Source organism: Borostomias antarcticus, assembly GCF_949987555.1.
Source record: "Borostomias antarcticus genome assembly, chromosome: 13".
In the NCBI taxonomy this organism is placed as follows: domain Eukaryota; kingdom Metazoa; phylum Chordata; class Actinopteri; order Stomiiformes; family Stomiidae; genus Borostomias; species Borostomias antarcticus.
The window spans coordinates 9600298-9618384 of NC_140246.1; the positions used below are offsets into that span (position 1 = coordinate 9600298).

At 47.7% G+C, this 18087-nt stretch overlaps 1 protein-coding gene across 1 annotated transcript; it reads right to left on the minus strand.

Moving 5' to 3' along the window:
* Window positions 1–7498: 7498 nt before the first annotated feature.
* Window positions 7499–16233, minus strand: cntn1b (contactin 1b; the record flags this gene model as incomplete). The annotated part of the gene is made up of 23 exons (XM_084447758.1): window positions 7499–7581; window positions 7757–7913; window positions 8006–8127; window positions 8359–8548; window positions 8723–8844; window positions 9094–9346; window positions 9471–9541; window positions 9726–9875; window positions 10061–10228; window positions 10400–10523; window positions 10659–10831; window positions 10915–11042; window positions 11124–11274; window positions 11436–11553; window positions 11729–11853; window positions 11940–12124; window positions 12688–12787; window positions 13657–13866; window positions 14157–14252; window positions 14452–14633; window positions 15626–15752; window positions 16011–16046; window positions 16179–16233. 23 exons carry the CDS (start codon window positions 16231–16233, stop codon window positions 7499–7501), a joined length of 3126 nt encoding a protein of 1041 aa, XP_084303884.1.
* Window positions 16234–18087: the final 1854 nt, after the last annotated feature.

An 18087-nucleotide genomic window follows, 5' to 3' on the forward strand; every position in this document is an offset into this window, starting at 1 on the left:
GTGAGACCTCATGTGGAGCACACCTTGCATGCGAAGCTGCACCGGTCTCTGGTATGCACCGCACAGCACAGCTCAAAGACTGCTGTCTGTCTAACCAAAAGTCCTTCCTGTGTGCTACACAAACGCAAACTCGGCTTTTGTATGCAGGTCCTTTGCCCTCCTCTCTGCATCAGCGACTTTCAAACCTGCTTCATCTTTAGTAAGAGCCATCCCAGGGAACCACAGAGCCGATGCCCTCACTGCACTAGAGAGAGAGAGAGAGAGAGAGAGAGAGAGAGAGAGAGAGAGAGAAGAGCAACCCAAGGCCAAAGCATCCTGTTAGAAGGTTTCACTTAGTTAGCATAATGTGATGCTTCTCTTGCTCAGAGCAGAGCAATAGTCATTAAAAATGCATCTGTCTCTATTAGCGCTGTAATGCAGTAACTTCCCATGCAAGAAGCTGTCTCCTCTGCTCCCTGCAGTCCCAATGTGCAACCCGATAACACATGTGTCTGGTAAACAGGTGTTAGGTGTGTGTGTGTGTGTGTGTGTGTGTGTGTGTGTGTGTGTGTGTGTGTGTGTGTGTGTGTGTGTGTGTGTGTGTGTGTGTGTGTGTGTGTGTGTGTGTGCGCAGCGGTAACGCTCTCTGGCTGTCCTACACAAGTCCGTGCGTGTGGACAGACTAACTTCACCCCATCAGATGGTGGTGCAACGTTGCTAATAGCTCTTTACTTCGACTGGCTAACCAGGCTGAACCTGATCCCTACCTGACGCTGCAGGCGGCCCTATCTGACATAGAGAGGTGATCGCGGGTTTCACATCACCTCTGCCAAGACAACACAGCACAGGGCATCTTTCCCCAAACTGCATTAAAAGCCCAGGCCTGTTGAAGTGGCAATATAATCTGCCTCTGATACCAACCGGACGCCATCTCTCCTCTTTTAGAACCTCGGTCGGCCCAGTCCAGAGTAGTCCTGTTGGGTTCTGATGAGGCTGATGAAGTCAACACACCGGTCGAGTTAACAGAGAGAGCCTTCTAACTTAGCTTCTAACTGCTTAAGAAGTCTCCTCGTCAGTCTGTCAGGCAGGGGAGGGGAGAGGTGACAGCACGTCAAGGGCCCCTGTGTTCTCTCTCCTTCCTTTTGTCCTTCCTCTCTCCAAGGTAGATTCACAGCATCATTTTTTTCCAGCAATTGCCGTCAGCCTAGTGTTTCCCTCTGGCAGGTGAGATATTGCCTCCCTAATAAGATGATCCATACCAGACCAGGCAAGACCAGAGCAGACCTGTCCTGGACCAGCCCAGCCACGACCAAGCTCTACTGAGCCAGGACACAGGAAGAGTGTGGATATGGAGCCGTTATGTACAAGTTCCCTATTGAGTACACAACATGCCTATTCCTCAAAGTGGATCGGTTGCACATAATTCAGGATAAGGAAGGGTATGTTGAGAGAACTGAGTCACTGTGCAGGCAATCTTTTCCTATTTCCCGGCACCCTGGATGGTGTGCTGCCTCTAATCCCCAGGTGTGTCTTCTTACTTTGACATTAATAGAGAAAAAGCTGTACAGAAGATCATCAGTGTGACGGAGTAGAGCAGAGCGCAGTCTATAGTGGGAGGGACGTCTTAAAAAGCCATTCTTCACACTGCAAACAGGCCCATAAAACATCCACTGGAGTGTCAATTACTTCCTGATGTGACAACACTGCCAGCTCCGCCAAAAAAAGAAGAGGCTTCCCAGGTGGGATGCTAACCAGGTTAGTGCAGGACAGAGGGGACTGGTCCATAGAGGCAGACGAAGTTGTTCCTCCTTTTCAGAGGCAAGAGGGAGATCAAAATATAAACCAGGCCAGGTGAAGCCTGGCTTATGTGCGTGGCTGGCTTTTTTCTGTTCAGGACTGGTATGACGGAAGGTAGTCATGCCACTGAAATAGCTGTGAATTGAAATTACATGAAATAATGTCTGATAAATTAAGATAGGTCTTGTCGCCCCGGACACATCAGTTTCAATGCTTCCAATGCTAATCCAGCAGAATGAGAGCGGGATAGCCAGTTAGCTCATGGGCTCACAACAACTATCAGCAGCTTCCAGAACATTAATGGTAGCGGTCAGTGGCTAAAGCAGTTACACTGATGATTCCTGTACGTTAGCTATTTTGCTGCAATTGGTTCTTCTGTTTCTGGACAAAGGTAAGGGGATAAACCCAGATAACACAAGGCTAGCGAACCTACAGTGGGTCCCCGATGGACAAGCTGGCGGACCTCCGGCCGAATCCGCTGACGGGTTTCTGGCCATTTGCACATAAAATGGCAAGCGGACCTCTGGCGGATTATTAGCGTCAGGGACAGCGGTCCGCTAGTAATCCGAAATGCTCCCGCTATTGCTCCACCACCATTCCACCGGTAGTTTATTGTCTATATCCTAGGCCCATTGGCCCTAGGCTTATGGATTTCTATTGCTAAATTAACTTACTCTGAACATTTTTTTGGTAACCTTTCATAGTCCCCCAATTACTAAACATAAATACATGTATATCCTAATATAATGGGTAATTACTGAGACACTTATACTGTACAGTAGGTATAATTTCAAAACAGGAGTATTTCAAATGTTCAATTACTGCACATTAATTCAATAACTGACATAGCACCACCAGGTAACCACATTTTTACATAACTTCTATAACGTCCAGTGACAAACACAAATGACAAATCACAATGCTCATACTATTCAAATGCTTTGAATTATATTAAATATAATTGGATCCACTCAGGAATCTGGGAGTGGGCCCGAGAACAGGAGGAGCAGAAAACAAAACACAGAGTTGCATACACAACATAACAGTAAGCACAAGTCAAGTATATCAATGGGACTTGTAATTGGTCACTTAATTGGTCACCCAGTTTCAGCAATCAGTTTAATTCATCTGTAAAACAGACTTTACATTTCCTTAAAAAAAGAAAAAAACTTGCAGACTTGTTTAACATGACAGTCAGCCCAGTGTCTGGGGCCATGGAACCAGGTGCTCCTAAGCAGTTCAGTATTTTGCGTTGCTGTGGGGCAACGAGTGATTCTGCTAGCCTCTTGCGCTGCCTCCAGCCACCCTCCTTGTCTGACGCCCCCTTCAGGTACTTGGTAGCCTCCTGCTGCACTGCTTCCTCAGTGGTTCCCCTCGTAACTGGGTTTTTCCGCATAGCCCCTTAGAGGGATAAAAAAAAGATATTAGCTCAGAAACACATTTCTGCTTTGTTGGCACAGCGACAGTAGAAAAGAACAGGAATGTTGGTAGAGGAGGGGACTGACACGTTCATGCTCCGAGGTACCCATTAATTCGGGGCATGCTTTAAATTCTAAACATGATTTATTTACAACAGACTATTCCACACCTGGGATTCTCAACCTTTTGTAAGGCCCATTTCTGATTGTGAAAATTCTGAGGACCTAATTGAAGCAGATCCTGATCCATCCCTTGGTGAACTTTGGCCAACGATACACTAATCTCATGATAGGATACACGATATTGGGTTGACGATAACAATACGATACGATACACTAAGGGCAGGTGTGAAGCGTTGCAGTAGCGCTGCTGTTCACACCAATTTCTCCACATTTCTACTCCACTACACTTTGTAAATTTAGAGCTTAACTGTTGTAATATTATGGATAGGCCTAGAGACAAAAGACGTGTTTGTAACCAGCGTTGTGTAGCCATCGTTCACTGATATACAATAAACATATCACAATATTGTTTTCACCTTGACGATAAGTATTGTGACATTTCTGTATCGCGATATATTGTGGCACGATATATTGTTACACCCGTAGTAAAATGCCAGTAAAATGTGATTGGCCTGGCTCAATCTCAGTCTGAGAATCATCTCATGGCACTTAGCAAGGACCATGGCTCGTAAATCAGGGCCAACTAGCCTGGGAGCAGGATTTAGCGCAACAAACCAGTTAGATTGGGGTCGGGAGCTGGCGCTAGCTAATTAGCAAGGGAGGGTTAGAGAAGCTAGCTAGCTAGCCAGGAAGCAGGAGCAAGCACTAGCTAACTAGCCAGGGGACCCTGCCATATTCCGGTGATTGATGACCTTGTACAAGTGCAGGCTGCTTTACATACGTACTGCCCAGGCCTAGCCCAGCCCAGGTTTTATGACTGTCTCTTTCCGTGCCTATATTATTCATTATATCCCCCTTTCTGCTGTAACGACTCTGCTAAATTATGGAAAATGTGTACCCCTACTCTATTCAGATTTACAGCCAGTAGTGAACACAAACTACAGAGGCCTCGGTAGTGCATGGATATGAATGGGATTATGGATATGAATGAGATGGGCATGGAGAGGGGGGTCTTTAATGCAATAGGAAAGGTAGGAAATCACACTGAGAAGTTGCTTTATGGGGCAGGGAGCAGGCAGACACAAGCTGGGTTTGTTAGCCGTCATGATGGAGAATGGTCTTAGAGAGCCCTTGATACAGAACAATACCACGACTGAGTATTTGTATAAAAGAAATTGCAGGAAAATGAAGAAAAATCTATTTTGAAGAATTATTCCATTGAAGTAAGCCATTGAACATGATTAGTCACACACACACAGTACGTTATAAAATGAAGGCAATGATTAATTATTCTACACTGCCATCTGTTGGTAGTAGCCTACTATGACACACTAGGCCACTGTCTCTCCAAATGCCCCTAGGAAGTAGCCTGGTATGACCCTCCCGATCTAGCGAGCTCACTGCTTCGCTCCGCAATAACGGTCTGGCCTTCGCCCCATAGAGAGCGATTTCGTGGGCGGGGGTACTTGCCTTGACAGACAAACACCTTCAGCCAATCAGCGTTCAGCAAACCTTTGCCGAATAAAGTCGGAAGAACGGAAAAAACGTCTTTTCCACTGAGAAACTCCGCTAGTGCTTGTTCTTGTTTAAGTGTTGTGATTAAGTCTATTTCTGCAATAACTGCACTTATAGCTGCGTTTATGCTTCTAACGTTAACGTTACCACGCTTCGGGAGCCGCCATGTTTGTTTAGCGAGCGGCAGGGACACGAACCAATCAGGGGTTGCTTTCCACTGTGGTACGAACAGCAGTTAAAACGCAGTCCCTGATTGGCCCGGTATGGTCTGGATTTTGGGATAATCTCTCTCGAGGAGGCGAAGGCCAGACCATTCTGCGTTAGTGAAACAGAATGTGAGCTCGCGAGAACGGGATGGTCGTACCAGGCTACCTAGGAAGTACACACTGCTTACATACGTTGCCTTTAATTAATTTACAGCCTGAACATAAACACCAAGATATCAGTAGGCCTACAACCCTGACTTCTTGTTGCATTCAGCTGAAACATTCTGTGATCATGAGTCAGTGTAAAAACATGACAAGCTTAACATTATGGGGAGGCTATAGGCTAGTGGCTCAGGAGGTAGAGTGGGTCGTCCAATTCCCGGCTCCTCCTGTCCACTTAAATAGCTCCCAATGAGCAGGCTGGTGCTTTGCATGGCAGCTGGCCACCATTGGTGTGTGAATGGGTGTGAATGGGTGAATGAGAGGCCATTGTAAAGCACTTTGGATAAAAGTGATATGTAAGTGCAGTCCATATACCATTAAATGGGAAATTTACTCAAAATATATATATATATATTTTTTACAATATTCCATTAATCCACCGTGCATATCATGTACAAAATAATAATGCATCAATACTGTCTGATGAAGAGCAGTGAGCTCGAAACGTCACCAGCACTTTTTGTGGTGCAATAAATATTGACAAAGTAGCCCTGCAGTGTGCGAGCTTGTTTCTTCTTTATTGTTTGGATACTTTTTAGCTCAGCACCTGCCTACTCAGGCGTAGATGTGCGCGTTTGCATCTTTTTCAAAATAATAATGTACTCTTCAGATTTACAGCCAGTGGTTGTACACAAACTACAGAGGCTCGGTAGTGCATGGATATGAATGGGATTATGGATATAAATGGGATGGACATGTAGGGATGGAGGGGGTCTCTGATGCAATAGGAAAGGTAGGAAATCACTGAGAAGGTGCTTTATGAGGGGCAGGGAGCAGGCAGACACAAGCTGGGTCTGTTAGCCTTCAGGATGGAGACTGGTCTTAGAGAGCACCTGATACAGAACGAGTCTTCGTGTAAAAGGAATTGACCAGGAAAATCAAGAACATTCTATTCTGAAGAATTATTCCATTGAAGCATGCCATTGAACATTAGTCTCTCTCTCTCACACACATACACACACACACACACACACTATAAAATGAAGGCAATGATGAATTATTCTACACTGCCATCTGTTGGTAGTTGGTGCCATCTACTATGACACACTAGACTATCTCTCCACTTGACTATCTCTCCAACTGTCCCTAGGAAGAACACACTGTTGGTGTTTACATATGTTGCCTTTAATGAATTTGCAGCCTGGACATAAAGGAATGATCTGAAAGACCAAGATATCAGTACTATTGTACAACTCTGACTTCTTGTTGCATTCGGCTAAAACAATACAGTATGTGATCATCAATCAGTGCAAAAACATGACAAGCTTAACATTAAAGTGAAAATTCACTCAAAATCTATTTGACCCCCCCCCCCCATCAATCCACCATATATAATGTAAAAAATAAAACAGTCAAAATAGATTTTGAGTAAAGGACCACTTTAAGACAATGTCATAGCATTATTACAGCAGCCTGAGCATCTAAGAGAGAGAAGTAGCTATGGTTCTAAGGTTAGCATAGCTATGGTTGTAAGGTTCGCATGAAACATAGGATTAGCATTGAAAGCTAGCAATTCTAGGTACAGTAGGTTACAGTAGTAGGTTACAACAATATCCACGTGAGCTTGAAGTGTGTACAATTAAAAATAGAAAAACATAAAAAGGAAAACTGACAAAAAACAATATACTGAATACTTTTCATACAGCACCATTCAAAGATTGGAAGGTTTCTTGGAACATAAAAAATTAAACAATAAGACCCAGACAAATGATTGGTTAGTTTTCTACCCTGGAACAGCTGCAAGTGACACATAGAAACTGCTCTGTGTGACTTTGGGACATACTGTAGTATTCAAGGGAGGCAAGGAATTAATTGGCGAACTAGCTACAACATTCTTACTGCAATCATTCCTTCTTATTCACTCATTTTTCAAACTTACTAGAGAGCTTACTACAGGTGAGTGCTTTATACAGTAGAGATGTAGATGGTACCTAATAGGAGCAGAGAGGGTTGGAGGATGACAGTTGCACAGCCTTTGGCCACAGTATTGGCCTACTGTAAACTTACTGTAGACCTAAAAATTGTTCCCCTCAAAGAGTGAAATGTGAGGGTTAAATATGCAAAAAACAATTCATAAGGCATATTGACAAGGTAACATTAGTTCCCTCCCTAAGTACCCATTCAGTAAGAGTGGATTCAAGACAGATTTTGTTGATGAATTGATTTGCGCTTCCACACAAGGAAGACGTGAGAGTCTGAAGGCGTACTGCTCCAGCAATGTATCCATGGGAACGGTGTTTATATCCCCAATCCCACAATGCACAGGGCCAAGAGCAGCAGGGATGCTAGGCTGAGAGAGGGTGTGGCCAAAGACGCTTTACCTGGGAGGGTAAACAAAAACAACAACAACAACGTCAACACCACAAACAGGATGTTTACATGTAAGCCTGTTGATCATGGTTGATACAGTATCCCAAAACAGTAACAGTCATACGCCCAGGCTACAGTCTGAACCAATCACAGATACGCAGTACTCAGTCTGAACCAATCCCCTACCGAAGATGCGGATCCTCCTGATGGGCCCGTCCCCACCCTCATATCGACCTCTGACCTCCAGCTCATAGTCCCCAAGCTGGGGCATGGGGAAGTCCATGAAGTGCCAGCCTGTTATGTAGACGGGCCCTGTGATGTAGCCGGTCTTCCTGAACATCACCTGTGGCAGGCAGGTGGTAAGCAGAAGTAAGGAGAGGTAAGGCAATATGGATTATGTTCAATTTCTAACTTAGCCAAGACCAGGGGGCCTACCTTGTAGTAGAGAGGGAAGGAGATGTTGCCGAACCAGTGGTACTCAATATGGTCCCACCACACGTACAGCCACTTCCCTGTCCAGCTGATGTAGCGCCAGACTCTGGGAGCCACACTGGGAGCTGGACACACACACACACACACACACACACACACACACACACACACACACACACACAAAAACACACACACACACCAGAACAAAGGATAGCTTTCACTTAACCTAAACCTGGTCACTCATAGAACTACCCTTTCCTGTCGAGGGGATGTTTGTTGCACTCTGTATATCAGAGTCGTGCTATGCTGTAACCTCAGATGTTGTGTGTGTCACGTCTGTAGTGTGTGTGTCTCACGTGGTCTCCTGGTGAACATCTCGCAGTGTTCGCTGGGCGGGCCGAAGCCGGCGCCGTTGTAGGCCCGGACCTCGATGAGGTAATGTGAGTCTGGCAGCATGTTCTCCAGACGCGTGAAGTTGGCATTCCCAGGAACAAAGATCCGATTGGCTCCCGGCTCCGTGTCATCATACTTCCTCCAGTACTTCACCTGGGCAACAAGGGACAGGGTTGGTCAACACAGCTGTCAAATCAATTCGGACAAAACTCACTCATATATTGGCCCCTTCCATAGAGACAGGTTAGTGGCAGACAGAAGCCTGTTGCAGTTTAACAGAGGGGGTGGAATGTGATGAACAGTTGAGGTGTACTGAGAGAAGCGTACCTGGTAGCCGTCTATGTACTGGGTGAGGCCAGTGCCCGTGTCCACGACAGGCAGCCACCAGACAAGGGCTTCTGTACACGAGACTGGTCTGGAATACACATCTGTAGGAGACTCCGTAGGGACTGGAGGAGGGAGGGAAAGAAGAGATGAGAGGTAGAGAGAGAGAGAGAGAGAGAGAGAGGGATAGAGAGACTCAGGATCTGGGTCAGAACTGAGTCAGTTGTGTCATACAGTTGTGTGTAATATTCTCACGGATTACATAACAGTAGAAAGTTCTGTAGGGTCAGTAGTGTGCTAGTAGTGTGTCAGTATTGTGTCAGTAGTGTGTGTGTGTCAGTATTGTGTCAGTAGTGAGTCAGTAGTGTTCTCACCATCTCGTGGATAGTAGATAACAGTAGTTTGGCTGTAGGGTCCGTCTCCTTTGAAGTTGTAGGACTTGACCTTAACCTGGAACTCCCTGACCTGGAAGTCATCCTCGGTGGGCAGGAAGTTGTAGTCGCGGTGGACATAGCGTCGTGTCTCCGGGTCGGCGATGGTCTCGTACCACCAGTCGTATGCGTCGTAGGGTTTGAAGGCCACAATGTAGCCAAAGTTCTTACCAGAGAAGTACCAGGGCTGCACAGGCTGGGTTAAGGTTGGGGGTGTTGAATAAAGGAGAGTTGAGCTGTCAATCAGTACAGAGTATGGTGTAGTAAGGTATGGTAGAGTATGAAGCATGGGGGGCATAGAGTATGATTCTGGTACCTACCGACCAGGTGATGACCAGCTCTCCATCTTTCCCCCCATAGCCTCCAATATTTGTAGGAGCCACCACCGGAACTGAGACACAGAGGGGTGTGTGAGAACGCACACACACACACACACACACACACACACACACATATATCCACCCATGCAAACAAACACACACACGTTTTACACGTTTCACACACACACACACACACACACACACACACACACACACACACACACACACACACACACACACACACACACACCGTACCAGCATCCCAGGTCTTGATCTTGATGGAGGGGACGCAGGCCTCCCCGTCTCCATACTCATTGGTGGCATAGATCCTGAACTGGTACTCCATCCAGGGGAACAGGTTTGTCACTTCAGCACTCTCTGCTGAGCCATCCAAGATGGTAGGGGCTGTGGGGGGGGATCAATTGTTCATTATTGAGTTCAAAGTCTTATGATGCTTAGTATAATGACTGGTGGTGGGTCCTGCATCGCATTCAGTGACATTACTAGTCTGACATTTCCTAGTTAAACCGAGGATGTTCTCGGAGGAGTTAGAGTGAGCGCTCCCTCCGGTGGCGGAGGTGGGGACCTACAGGTGCTGGCCGTCCTCCAGTCCTCAAAGTCCAGAGCCCAGAAGTCCCTGGTCTGGATGGTGTAGTGGAGGATGGGGCTGTGGTGGTCCGCCCCCTTACTCCACACCAGCTTCACCGTCTTAGAGCCGATCTCCTCCACCCGCACCACCCCGGGGGGGCCAGGCCGGCCTGGGGGGGAGGAGCAGGGGATGGAGGGAAGGAGAGAGAGAGACGGAGAGTTGAATGACAGAGGAGAGGGGGGGGGCAATAAAGGACAAATGAGAGCGAAAATGAAGAAACAGATAGCACAAGATAGGTCCTCCTGGTCTCCCTGTCAGACCGAGCATGCTGGGTACTGACCTTTGACCTGGACGTCGGCGTAGACGGTGGCGTTGTCTACCACGGTCTGGGCAGTGCAGATGTAGCGGCCCTCGTGGCTCACCTGCATGTCCTTGATCCTCAGGTCACCACTGTCCTCAGGACCCTGCAAAGAGACAGAGAGAGAGACACTAGACTCTGAGATTTAACCTGATGGATGAGCATTAGAATAATCATGTCATACAGGTGCAGTACAACTGAAGGTGTTGGGATCAGGTGAGATCAGGTGATGTATGTGTACCATGATGCGTTCGTAGTGCCTGCTCTCGGTGTTAAAGTCGATGACGCGGTAATCGATGGCCCAGACGAACACCACGTCCAGCCTGGGGTCATAGGAGGCGGAGCAACTCAGAAGCACCTCCCCCCCGACCTCCACCAGGGCGTCCTCAGGCGCCACGGTTATACTGGTGGCCTCTGGAAAATACGCAGATGTAGAGATAAATACACATAGACACACACACACGCACACACTCACTCACACAAACACACAGACTGACCAGTGATGGTGAGGGTTCCAGTGCTGTTAGCCTTGCCGCGGTCATTCTCAGCGAAGCAGGTGTAGACGCCCTCGTCGTTCTTCGTGGCGTTCAGGATCTCCAGCCTCCCGTCGAACATGATGGAGATGCTGAGACGCAAAAATGCACAGATGTAACAGTAGTGGTAGTGTTGGTACTAGTAGTAGTAGTGTTCCAGTAGTGGTACGAACCGCGAGTTGTTGAAGATCAGCTCCCGGTCCTTTCTCCAGGTGAACTTGGGTCTGGGAGCAGCGCGCGGGTTACACTCTATGACCACGCGGCCGCCCCTGGCTCCGAGCAGCTGCCTCTTCACCGGGTTGAACTCAAACGTCGGGGCGCAGGCTGGACAGGGGAGATAAAGAACACAGCCGACAATGTAAGCAGGAACTGCAGATAGATTCCAGGTGATCTGAAACTGCTTTAAATGACTGCGGCACATCAAAGGATGGATGTGGACGGCAGACCGATGACCCAATGGGAGCGCTTGTTTACTAGGGACTCACCAATCACGCGCAGCTCCGCGTTGGCATAGATCATTCCCCAGTAGTTCTCGGCAATGCACTGGTACATCCCAGAGTCATCAAACGTTAGACTGGAGAACTTCAGCTCTCCTTTACCGTACTGCAATAGAGAGAGAGACTTCACCGTACCGGAACACTCATACGGTCTTTCTGAGTAGTGCTGAAGTGCTGTCAAGGAGATAGTGTCAATAGTTTGTCTATGTAGAGTTATAGTCCATCTCTAAGTTTAAATCATTTAGACAGTGCTAACCCCTGTTGACCATTTAGGTCCTTACCGAGTATCCGTCCTTGAGCCAGCGTATGTAGGGGAAGGGCTTGCCTGAAGCCACGCAGCTCATGGTGTGCTCTGACCCAATGTCTTTCTGGGTATTGTTGATGGTCTGACGCCACTCTGGGGCGGCTGTCAATCACAACACAGAGGCAAGGACGTAAAGGACATGATGACCAAACCAGGGTGTGTCACTGTGTCCTCAGACATGTCCTTACCCTCCACGTAGACCCAGGCCTGGTGCCAGTCTTTGGCTTTAGAGTTGATGGCCTCACACTCGTACCCGCCTGCGTCCTCGTACTGGATGTTGTAGAGGTGCAGCCGCGCGCCAGACTCGCTGATCTCATGGTTGGCTGGCAGGTCCGTGGCATCCACCTTCCTCCAGAGGATATGAGGGATGGGGCTGACCGCAACACAACCACAACCATGGTAAGAACAGTGACCGCAACGCAACCACACGGTAGTTGGTAAATTGTCAAGCAATTTTTTTGCGCGAACCTTTGAAAGTTCGCAAAAAAGAAAATGTGAATCCATCAACTGGATTGTAGCGTGTAAACTAGGCTATGTAAAGCGTAGTTTTGTCAGTAGATGGCGGTATAGTATATGGTACAGTAGAAGTAGAGGTTGGGAATTACATTTCATAATTCTTGGTAGATTGTGACATTCCATTGCTGTTTTCCATCTAAAATGGTTGTGATGTTTTTATTGGCAAATGTGTTTCTATCTCCCATTTTGCAAATTAACTCTTTTTCCAAAAAGGCAAAAACTACCTTAAGCGAGCGCACAAACTTTTTTTTGCGAATTTGAGGACGTTTTTCCCCAAAATAATTTGCTGTTTCCATCAACCTTTTCTAATGAGATACTTCAAAATGCCCATGAAAATGCATTACGGAAACATGGCTAAAGACCGCGACACAACCAAACACGGTCAGGTCGTGAAAGCAGCTGAAAGTGTGTTTGCCTTACTTTCCCAGAGCGAAGCACTCCAGGGTGATATTGGAGGCGATCATGGCCGTGGTGTCAGGAAACTTCACACTGATGTCTGCTGGGTACCTCCTCTCTGGAGCTGGGGAGGAGGATGGGTGCAGGGGGGGACAGACCCAGAGAGGTCAAGGTTATGAAAGGGTTATTAAAGATGGTAGATATAACCAGGAAAATGTAACCGGCAGATAGTTATAGTTAGCATAGTAGATCCTGTAGAATCCACTAAGTCTGGAGATGATGCTTTCCTTCTTTTTCATCTTTATAAATCAAATTCTGATGTGTGAGAGGGACTAGGGTCTATTTACTAAAGACTAGGGTCTAGGGACTATGGACTAGGGTCTAGGGATTAAGGACTAGGGTCTAGGGACTAAGGACTAAGGACTAGGGGCTAGGGACTAAGGACTAAGGACTAAGGACTAAGGACTAAGGACTAAGGACTAAGGACTAAGGACTAGGGTCTAAGGTCTAGGGTCTAGGGTCTAGGGTCTAGGGTCTAGGGTCTAGGGACTAAGGACTAGGGGCTAGGGACTAAGGACTAGGGACTAGGGACTATGATCTAGTGACTAAGGACTAAGGACTAAGGACTAAGGACTAAGGACTAGGACTAAGGACTATGGTCTAGGGACTAAGGACTAGGGTCTAGGGTCTAGGGTCTAGGGACTAAGGACTAGGGTCTAGTGACTAAGGACTAGGGGCTAGGGGCTAGGGGCTAGGGGCTAGGGACTAAGGACTAAGGACTAGGGGCTAGGGACTAAGGACTAGGGGCTAGTGACTAAGGACTAGGGTCTAAGGTCTAGGGTCTATGGACTAGGGACTAAGGACTAGGGGCTAGGGACTAAGGACTACGGTCTAGTGACTAAGGACTAGACTAAGGACTAGGGTCTAGGGACTAAGGACTAGGATCTAGGGGCTAGGGGTTGCTGTAGGACCGAGACAGTAAGAGACACTCACAGTCGTCATCCGAGGGGAGGAGGGAGATGAACTTGGAGAAGACGCTCTTGCCGATAGTGGGACTGGAGACGAAGCAGGAGTAGTTCCCAGCGTCCTGCGCCTCTACCTTAGCGATGTACAGGTTACCGGTCCTTTGGGACACGAAGCGCCGATGGTCAGGCTGCAGGAACACTGGGAACTCGTTGAAGATCCAACGGAACGTGACCTCGTCTGTGAGCATGGGAGGGGGAGGAAGAGGAGAAATAAGAAGTGTTGAAGCTCAGGTTCACTTCATTAAGCGCTTTCAGGCCGCAGTACTTTACCCCATGAACTACGAATCTTTGGGGGTACTCGTTGTGTTCCATATGGGCAGTTCTAGGGAATAGGGTGTTCTAGGGGACTTTCCCCAGGGATAAAAAGTATTCACAAACGAGTGATGTAGTTGGGCCTTGGGTAACAAACTAGTCTCTGTTCCCCAATGGGGAACTTTGGGTGTGTGTGTGGGGGGGGGGGGTACTCACATGGCCATCGTCTGGGGGCAGCACAGAGCAGCACAGCCCCCTGGCCCTCCTTGACCAACACAGGGTCCCTCTCCTCCTCAGGGAAGGGCTCCAGGTCTGCTCAGGACAGAGGAGGGGAGATACGAGGGGAGGGGGGAGGAATGCCTGTCACTTAAGATGCTCCCTTCAAGGATTCATGCAACAGCAGTAAGCAGAAAAAGTCATTACAATACCAGGAAAAACTTCACATCACTGGGCCTAGATGATCTACAAACTATCAACAAACTGCCGACTGCAACTCCAAGGTTTTACTCACATCCAAACTTGACCTTGGCTTCCTTGCTGATCACGGTTCCGTAGATATTCTTGGCCACACAGACGTACGTTCCTGCGTGTTTACTCTGCTTGGGGTTGGTGATGACCAGGTTCCCTCCCACCAGACTGTAGTGCTCGTCAGGCTGCTCCATGAGCTTGATCTCCCAGTTATCACGTCGCCACCTAGGGTCAGGGAGAAGGGAGGGAGAGATGAGAGAGAGATGGAGACGGGACAAAGGAGAGGAAAGAGGGGAAAATAATGATGCAACACAAGGGAGAATATTCTGATTTCTGAGAGATTGCTGTGTGTGTTTGTGTATGTGCGTGTGTGTGTTTGTATGTATGTGTATGTGTGTGTGTGTGTGTGTGTATGTGTGTGTGTGTGTGTGTGTGTGTGTGTGTGTGTGTGTGTGTGTGTGTATGTGTGTGTGCATTGATGAATCTTGAGAGAAATGTCTTGTTAACATCTGATTGTGTGTTTTGTACTAGGGACACTGAGCTAGAGAGACCAGATGCTTGCCTGTGTGTGCGTGTGCTTTAGAGGCCTAAGGGAGAAGGTGTCGGTAAGGGTCACCCTTGAGTGATGTAGCTGGTAAGGTTATGTTCACAAACCTAGGGAGTCACATTATTCCGGGGTAAGATTCAGACCAGTAGATTGACGAACTGTCTGAGTGCACTATCCTAGACAGATGGTAGGTGTCTCGGATGGCTAGATATCTTACAAGGCGTCACGTGGATATCTCTGGCGAGAAGAATGGCGCCCCTGGTGACTTTTATCTCATAAATTAGCTGGCAGAGGGGGTAGAGGAGTGCCTACTAAAGAATAACACAAAGACCTTGGAGCTGATTTGGAGAACGGCAGCCACGCAGACACCCAGGCAAAGGCAGAGAGGGACTTAGACTGTGCTGAAAGTGTCTATTGTTGCTGAACTTCTGTAATAAACCTGCATCTGTCGTCGCTTCCTATCCCGTGTTGGAGAGACTTCTTGAGTGACCTCTTCAGTGATTCTTCATTCCACAAGAAGACCAGACTAAATGTGGTTATAATTAGGTGATGCTGCATTCCTTTATTGAACTTTAAAAAAACACAACGCAGAACAACAAATAAGAAGACGTCCTAGGCCAACAGCATGTGAGTGAGTGTGTGTGTTTGTGTGTGTGCACGCGCGTGTTACCTATATGTGGACGGAGGGTTGGCTCGTGCTCTACAGTTCATGGAGATCCTGCCATCAGGTGACTCCTCTGTGTACACAATGTCCAGAGGCTCCTCCTCAAATATCGGCCCATAGCCAGTCGCATCGTCTACCAAGGGAAAAAACACAGCACTCCGTTAGGACGTTCTAGAAGCTTTAACAACATTCTACATAAAATAACCTACAGGATAATAACATTACATTTACAACATCACAAAGTAATCTAGAACTGTATCAAGTTAATACCATAGCATGTGTAAATTAAACTCAATAACATTTGAACGCGGATGGTCATAACTACATTCCAGATACATTAGATAAAGTGACAGCAGTCATGTGGCCAACAGTACGACCACAGTCTACTCACCTCCATAGATCTTGGGCTCACCAAACAGCACAGATTCTACAGCCGGACAGGAGAGAAGACAGCCAAGTGATGTTTTGAGTAAATGACTAAGCCTGGGAAAGGGCCCAAACATGTTTCCATGTGACAAGGACCAGGGCGAGTCTCGACCAGAGTTCGAGAGTCACTCACCTGAGATGGAGAGGTAGGAGGAGAGGAGCAGCAGGACAAGGGTTCTGGCAGCCATGACACCCCGCAGACGGACGGAAGGACAGGCAGACGGACAGATAGCAGGGCTACAGGACATCAGCTGGAGAGGAGGAGCAGGAGGGGGGTTACTGTAAGATGGAGTCTCCATTGTATCACTACAGTATGTGACTCTGGAGGGGCTGAGAGAGAAACACATTGGAACATACATGTATCTTCCCTAATGATTGCAAACAGGTTAGACGCTAGTATGTCAGGAGGACACTGTCAGGTCAGGGCAGGTGGAGACAGAGCTGGAGTCTTCTCCCATGGGGGGAAAAAATATTTATATAACAACATGACTCAGCAGATTTCTCCCAATATAGCAATGCGGGACACACGCACTCACACAGGATAACACACGCGTACACGCACACACGTTGGGCCGAGAAGCACTGCAGTGCTCAGACCAGCGGTTTCTCCTAGCTGTGATACCAGACATGCTTAAAATTCAATTCTGCAGGCAGCAGGCGGAGCAGATGGCAGTGCCACTGCAGAAGGGCAGGCATCCAGGAGAGAGAGATGGGTGGGGAGAGAGGGAGAGAGACATACTAGATACAAGAGAGAGAGAGAGAGAGAGAGAGAGAGAGAGATGATCTGAAATAGTAGTCTAGCTCTCTCTAGAGGGCAACATCATTTCCAGTCTCCTACAGTCATGCTATTGTCCTCAAAACAGCAGCCCATTCTATCAGCCCTAAGCAGCCCCCTCCCCTCTCATGTCTGTCCAGCTGCCCTGGCAGCAACCTGACTGAGAGAGGAAGAAGTGGAGAGGGAGAGAGTGAAGAGCATGGATCGGTTCAGCTGGAAAAGACACTGGGGGAAAGCTCAAGGCACGCCATGTACATTCAGAACCCCGCTCCCTCATGTCCTCCTCAGCAGGCTGACTCAACAGAACTCACAGCTGCAGCAGCAGCATGGGGGCTGCATGGGATGGGCTAGGAGGAGCACTTGGGACGCCTCAGTTCAGACCAGAAATACCAGTAGCCGTTTGCCGTATGCGTGACATATTGGCCGTTCAGTAGGCGGTACGCCATTCTAATTATTTAGTCATAAGCTAAATGTACTGTCACCTCGTTTGTCTCATCCATATTATCCCAGCAAACCGACTGCTTTGAGTCCAGCGTGTGGTCTGACGGAGGCAATGAGAAGCCCTGTGTGACCACCTCTGGTCAGTTGGTCAGATATGCCTGGTTTGCTCTGGCTGGCCGGGACAGCAGCCTCCTCCCTGATCAGTCCAGCCAGATTTAGGTCAGCGGCTGTATTAAGCCCCCCCACACACACACCCATCACAGATTGTTGTTGTTTTTCTGGTCAGACACAACAGTATGTACACCCAAGTCAAGGTGAGACTGCTAATGTGATGTGAGAATTATTTATAGGCTAGTATCGGCCTACAAGTACTGTACTTACTTCTGACATGAATTCTATTAGGGCTTCAGCCTTGTCCTTGAACATACTGTACAGCACAGATGCAATAAATAGATGAGTTGATGAAAGTATTAAGGTTTCAATTGATGCTGCCGTTTCTTAAACTCTATGATAAGGAGAGAGCCATAAGAGCCATATAGGGTGTGGAAGCAGCAGTAAATCCCTAGATAATCCAACGGATCCAAATCTATACTTGGCATGACTCTTGGGTGATTGTTTTTCACAACTGGCATCTGGAAATTACACCAACAATAGACCTACACGAAAAAGTGCTAGAGTTTAACACTATGGCGAGGGGACACTGACCTCACAGTGACCTCACTAACCCTAACCCTAACCCTAAACGTGACCTGAGGTTTGACAGCTGCCCTGATGACTCACATTATTTGGTAAAGGGCCGCTGCGCCCGCCGCGCCCTTGATGCAGC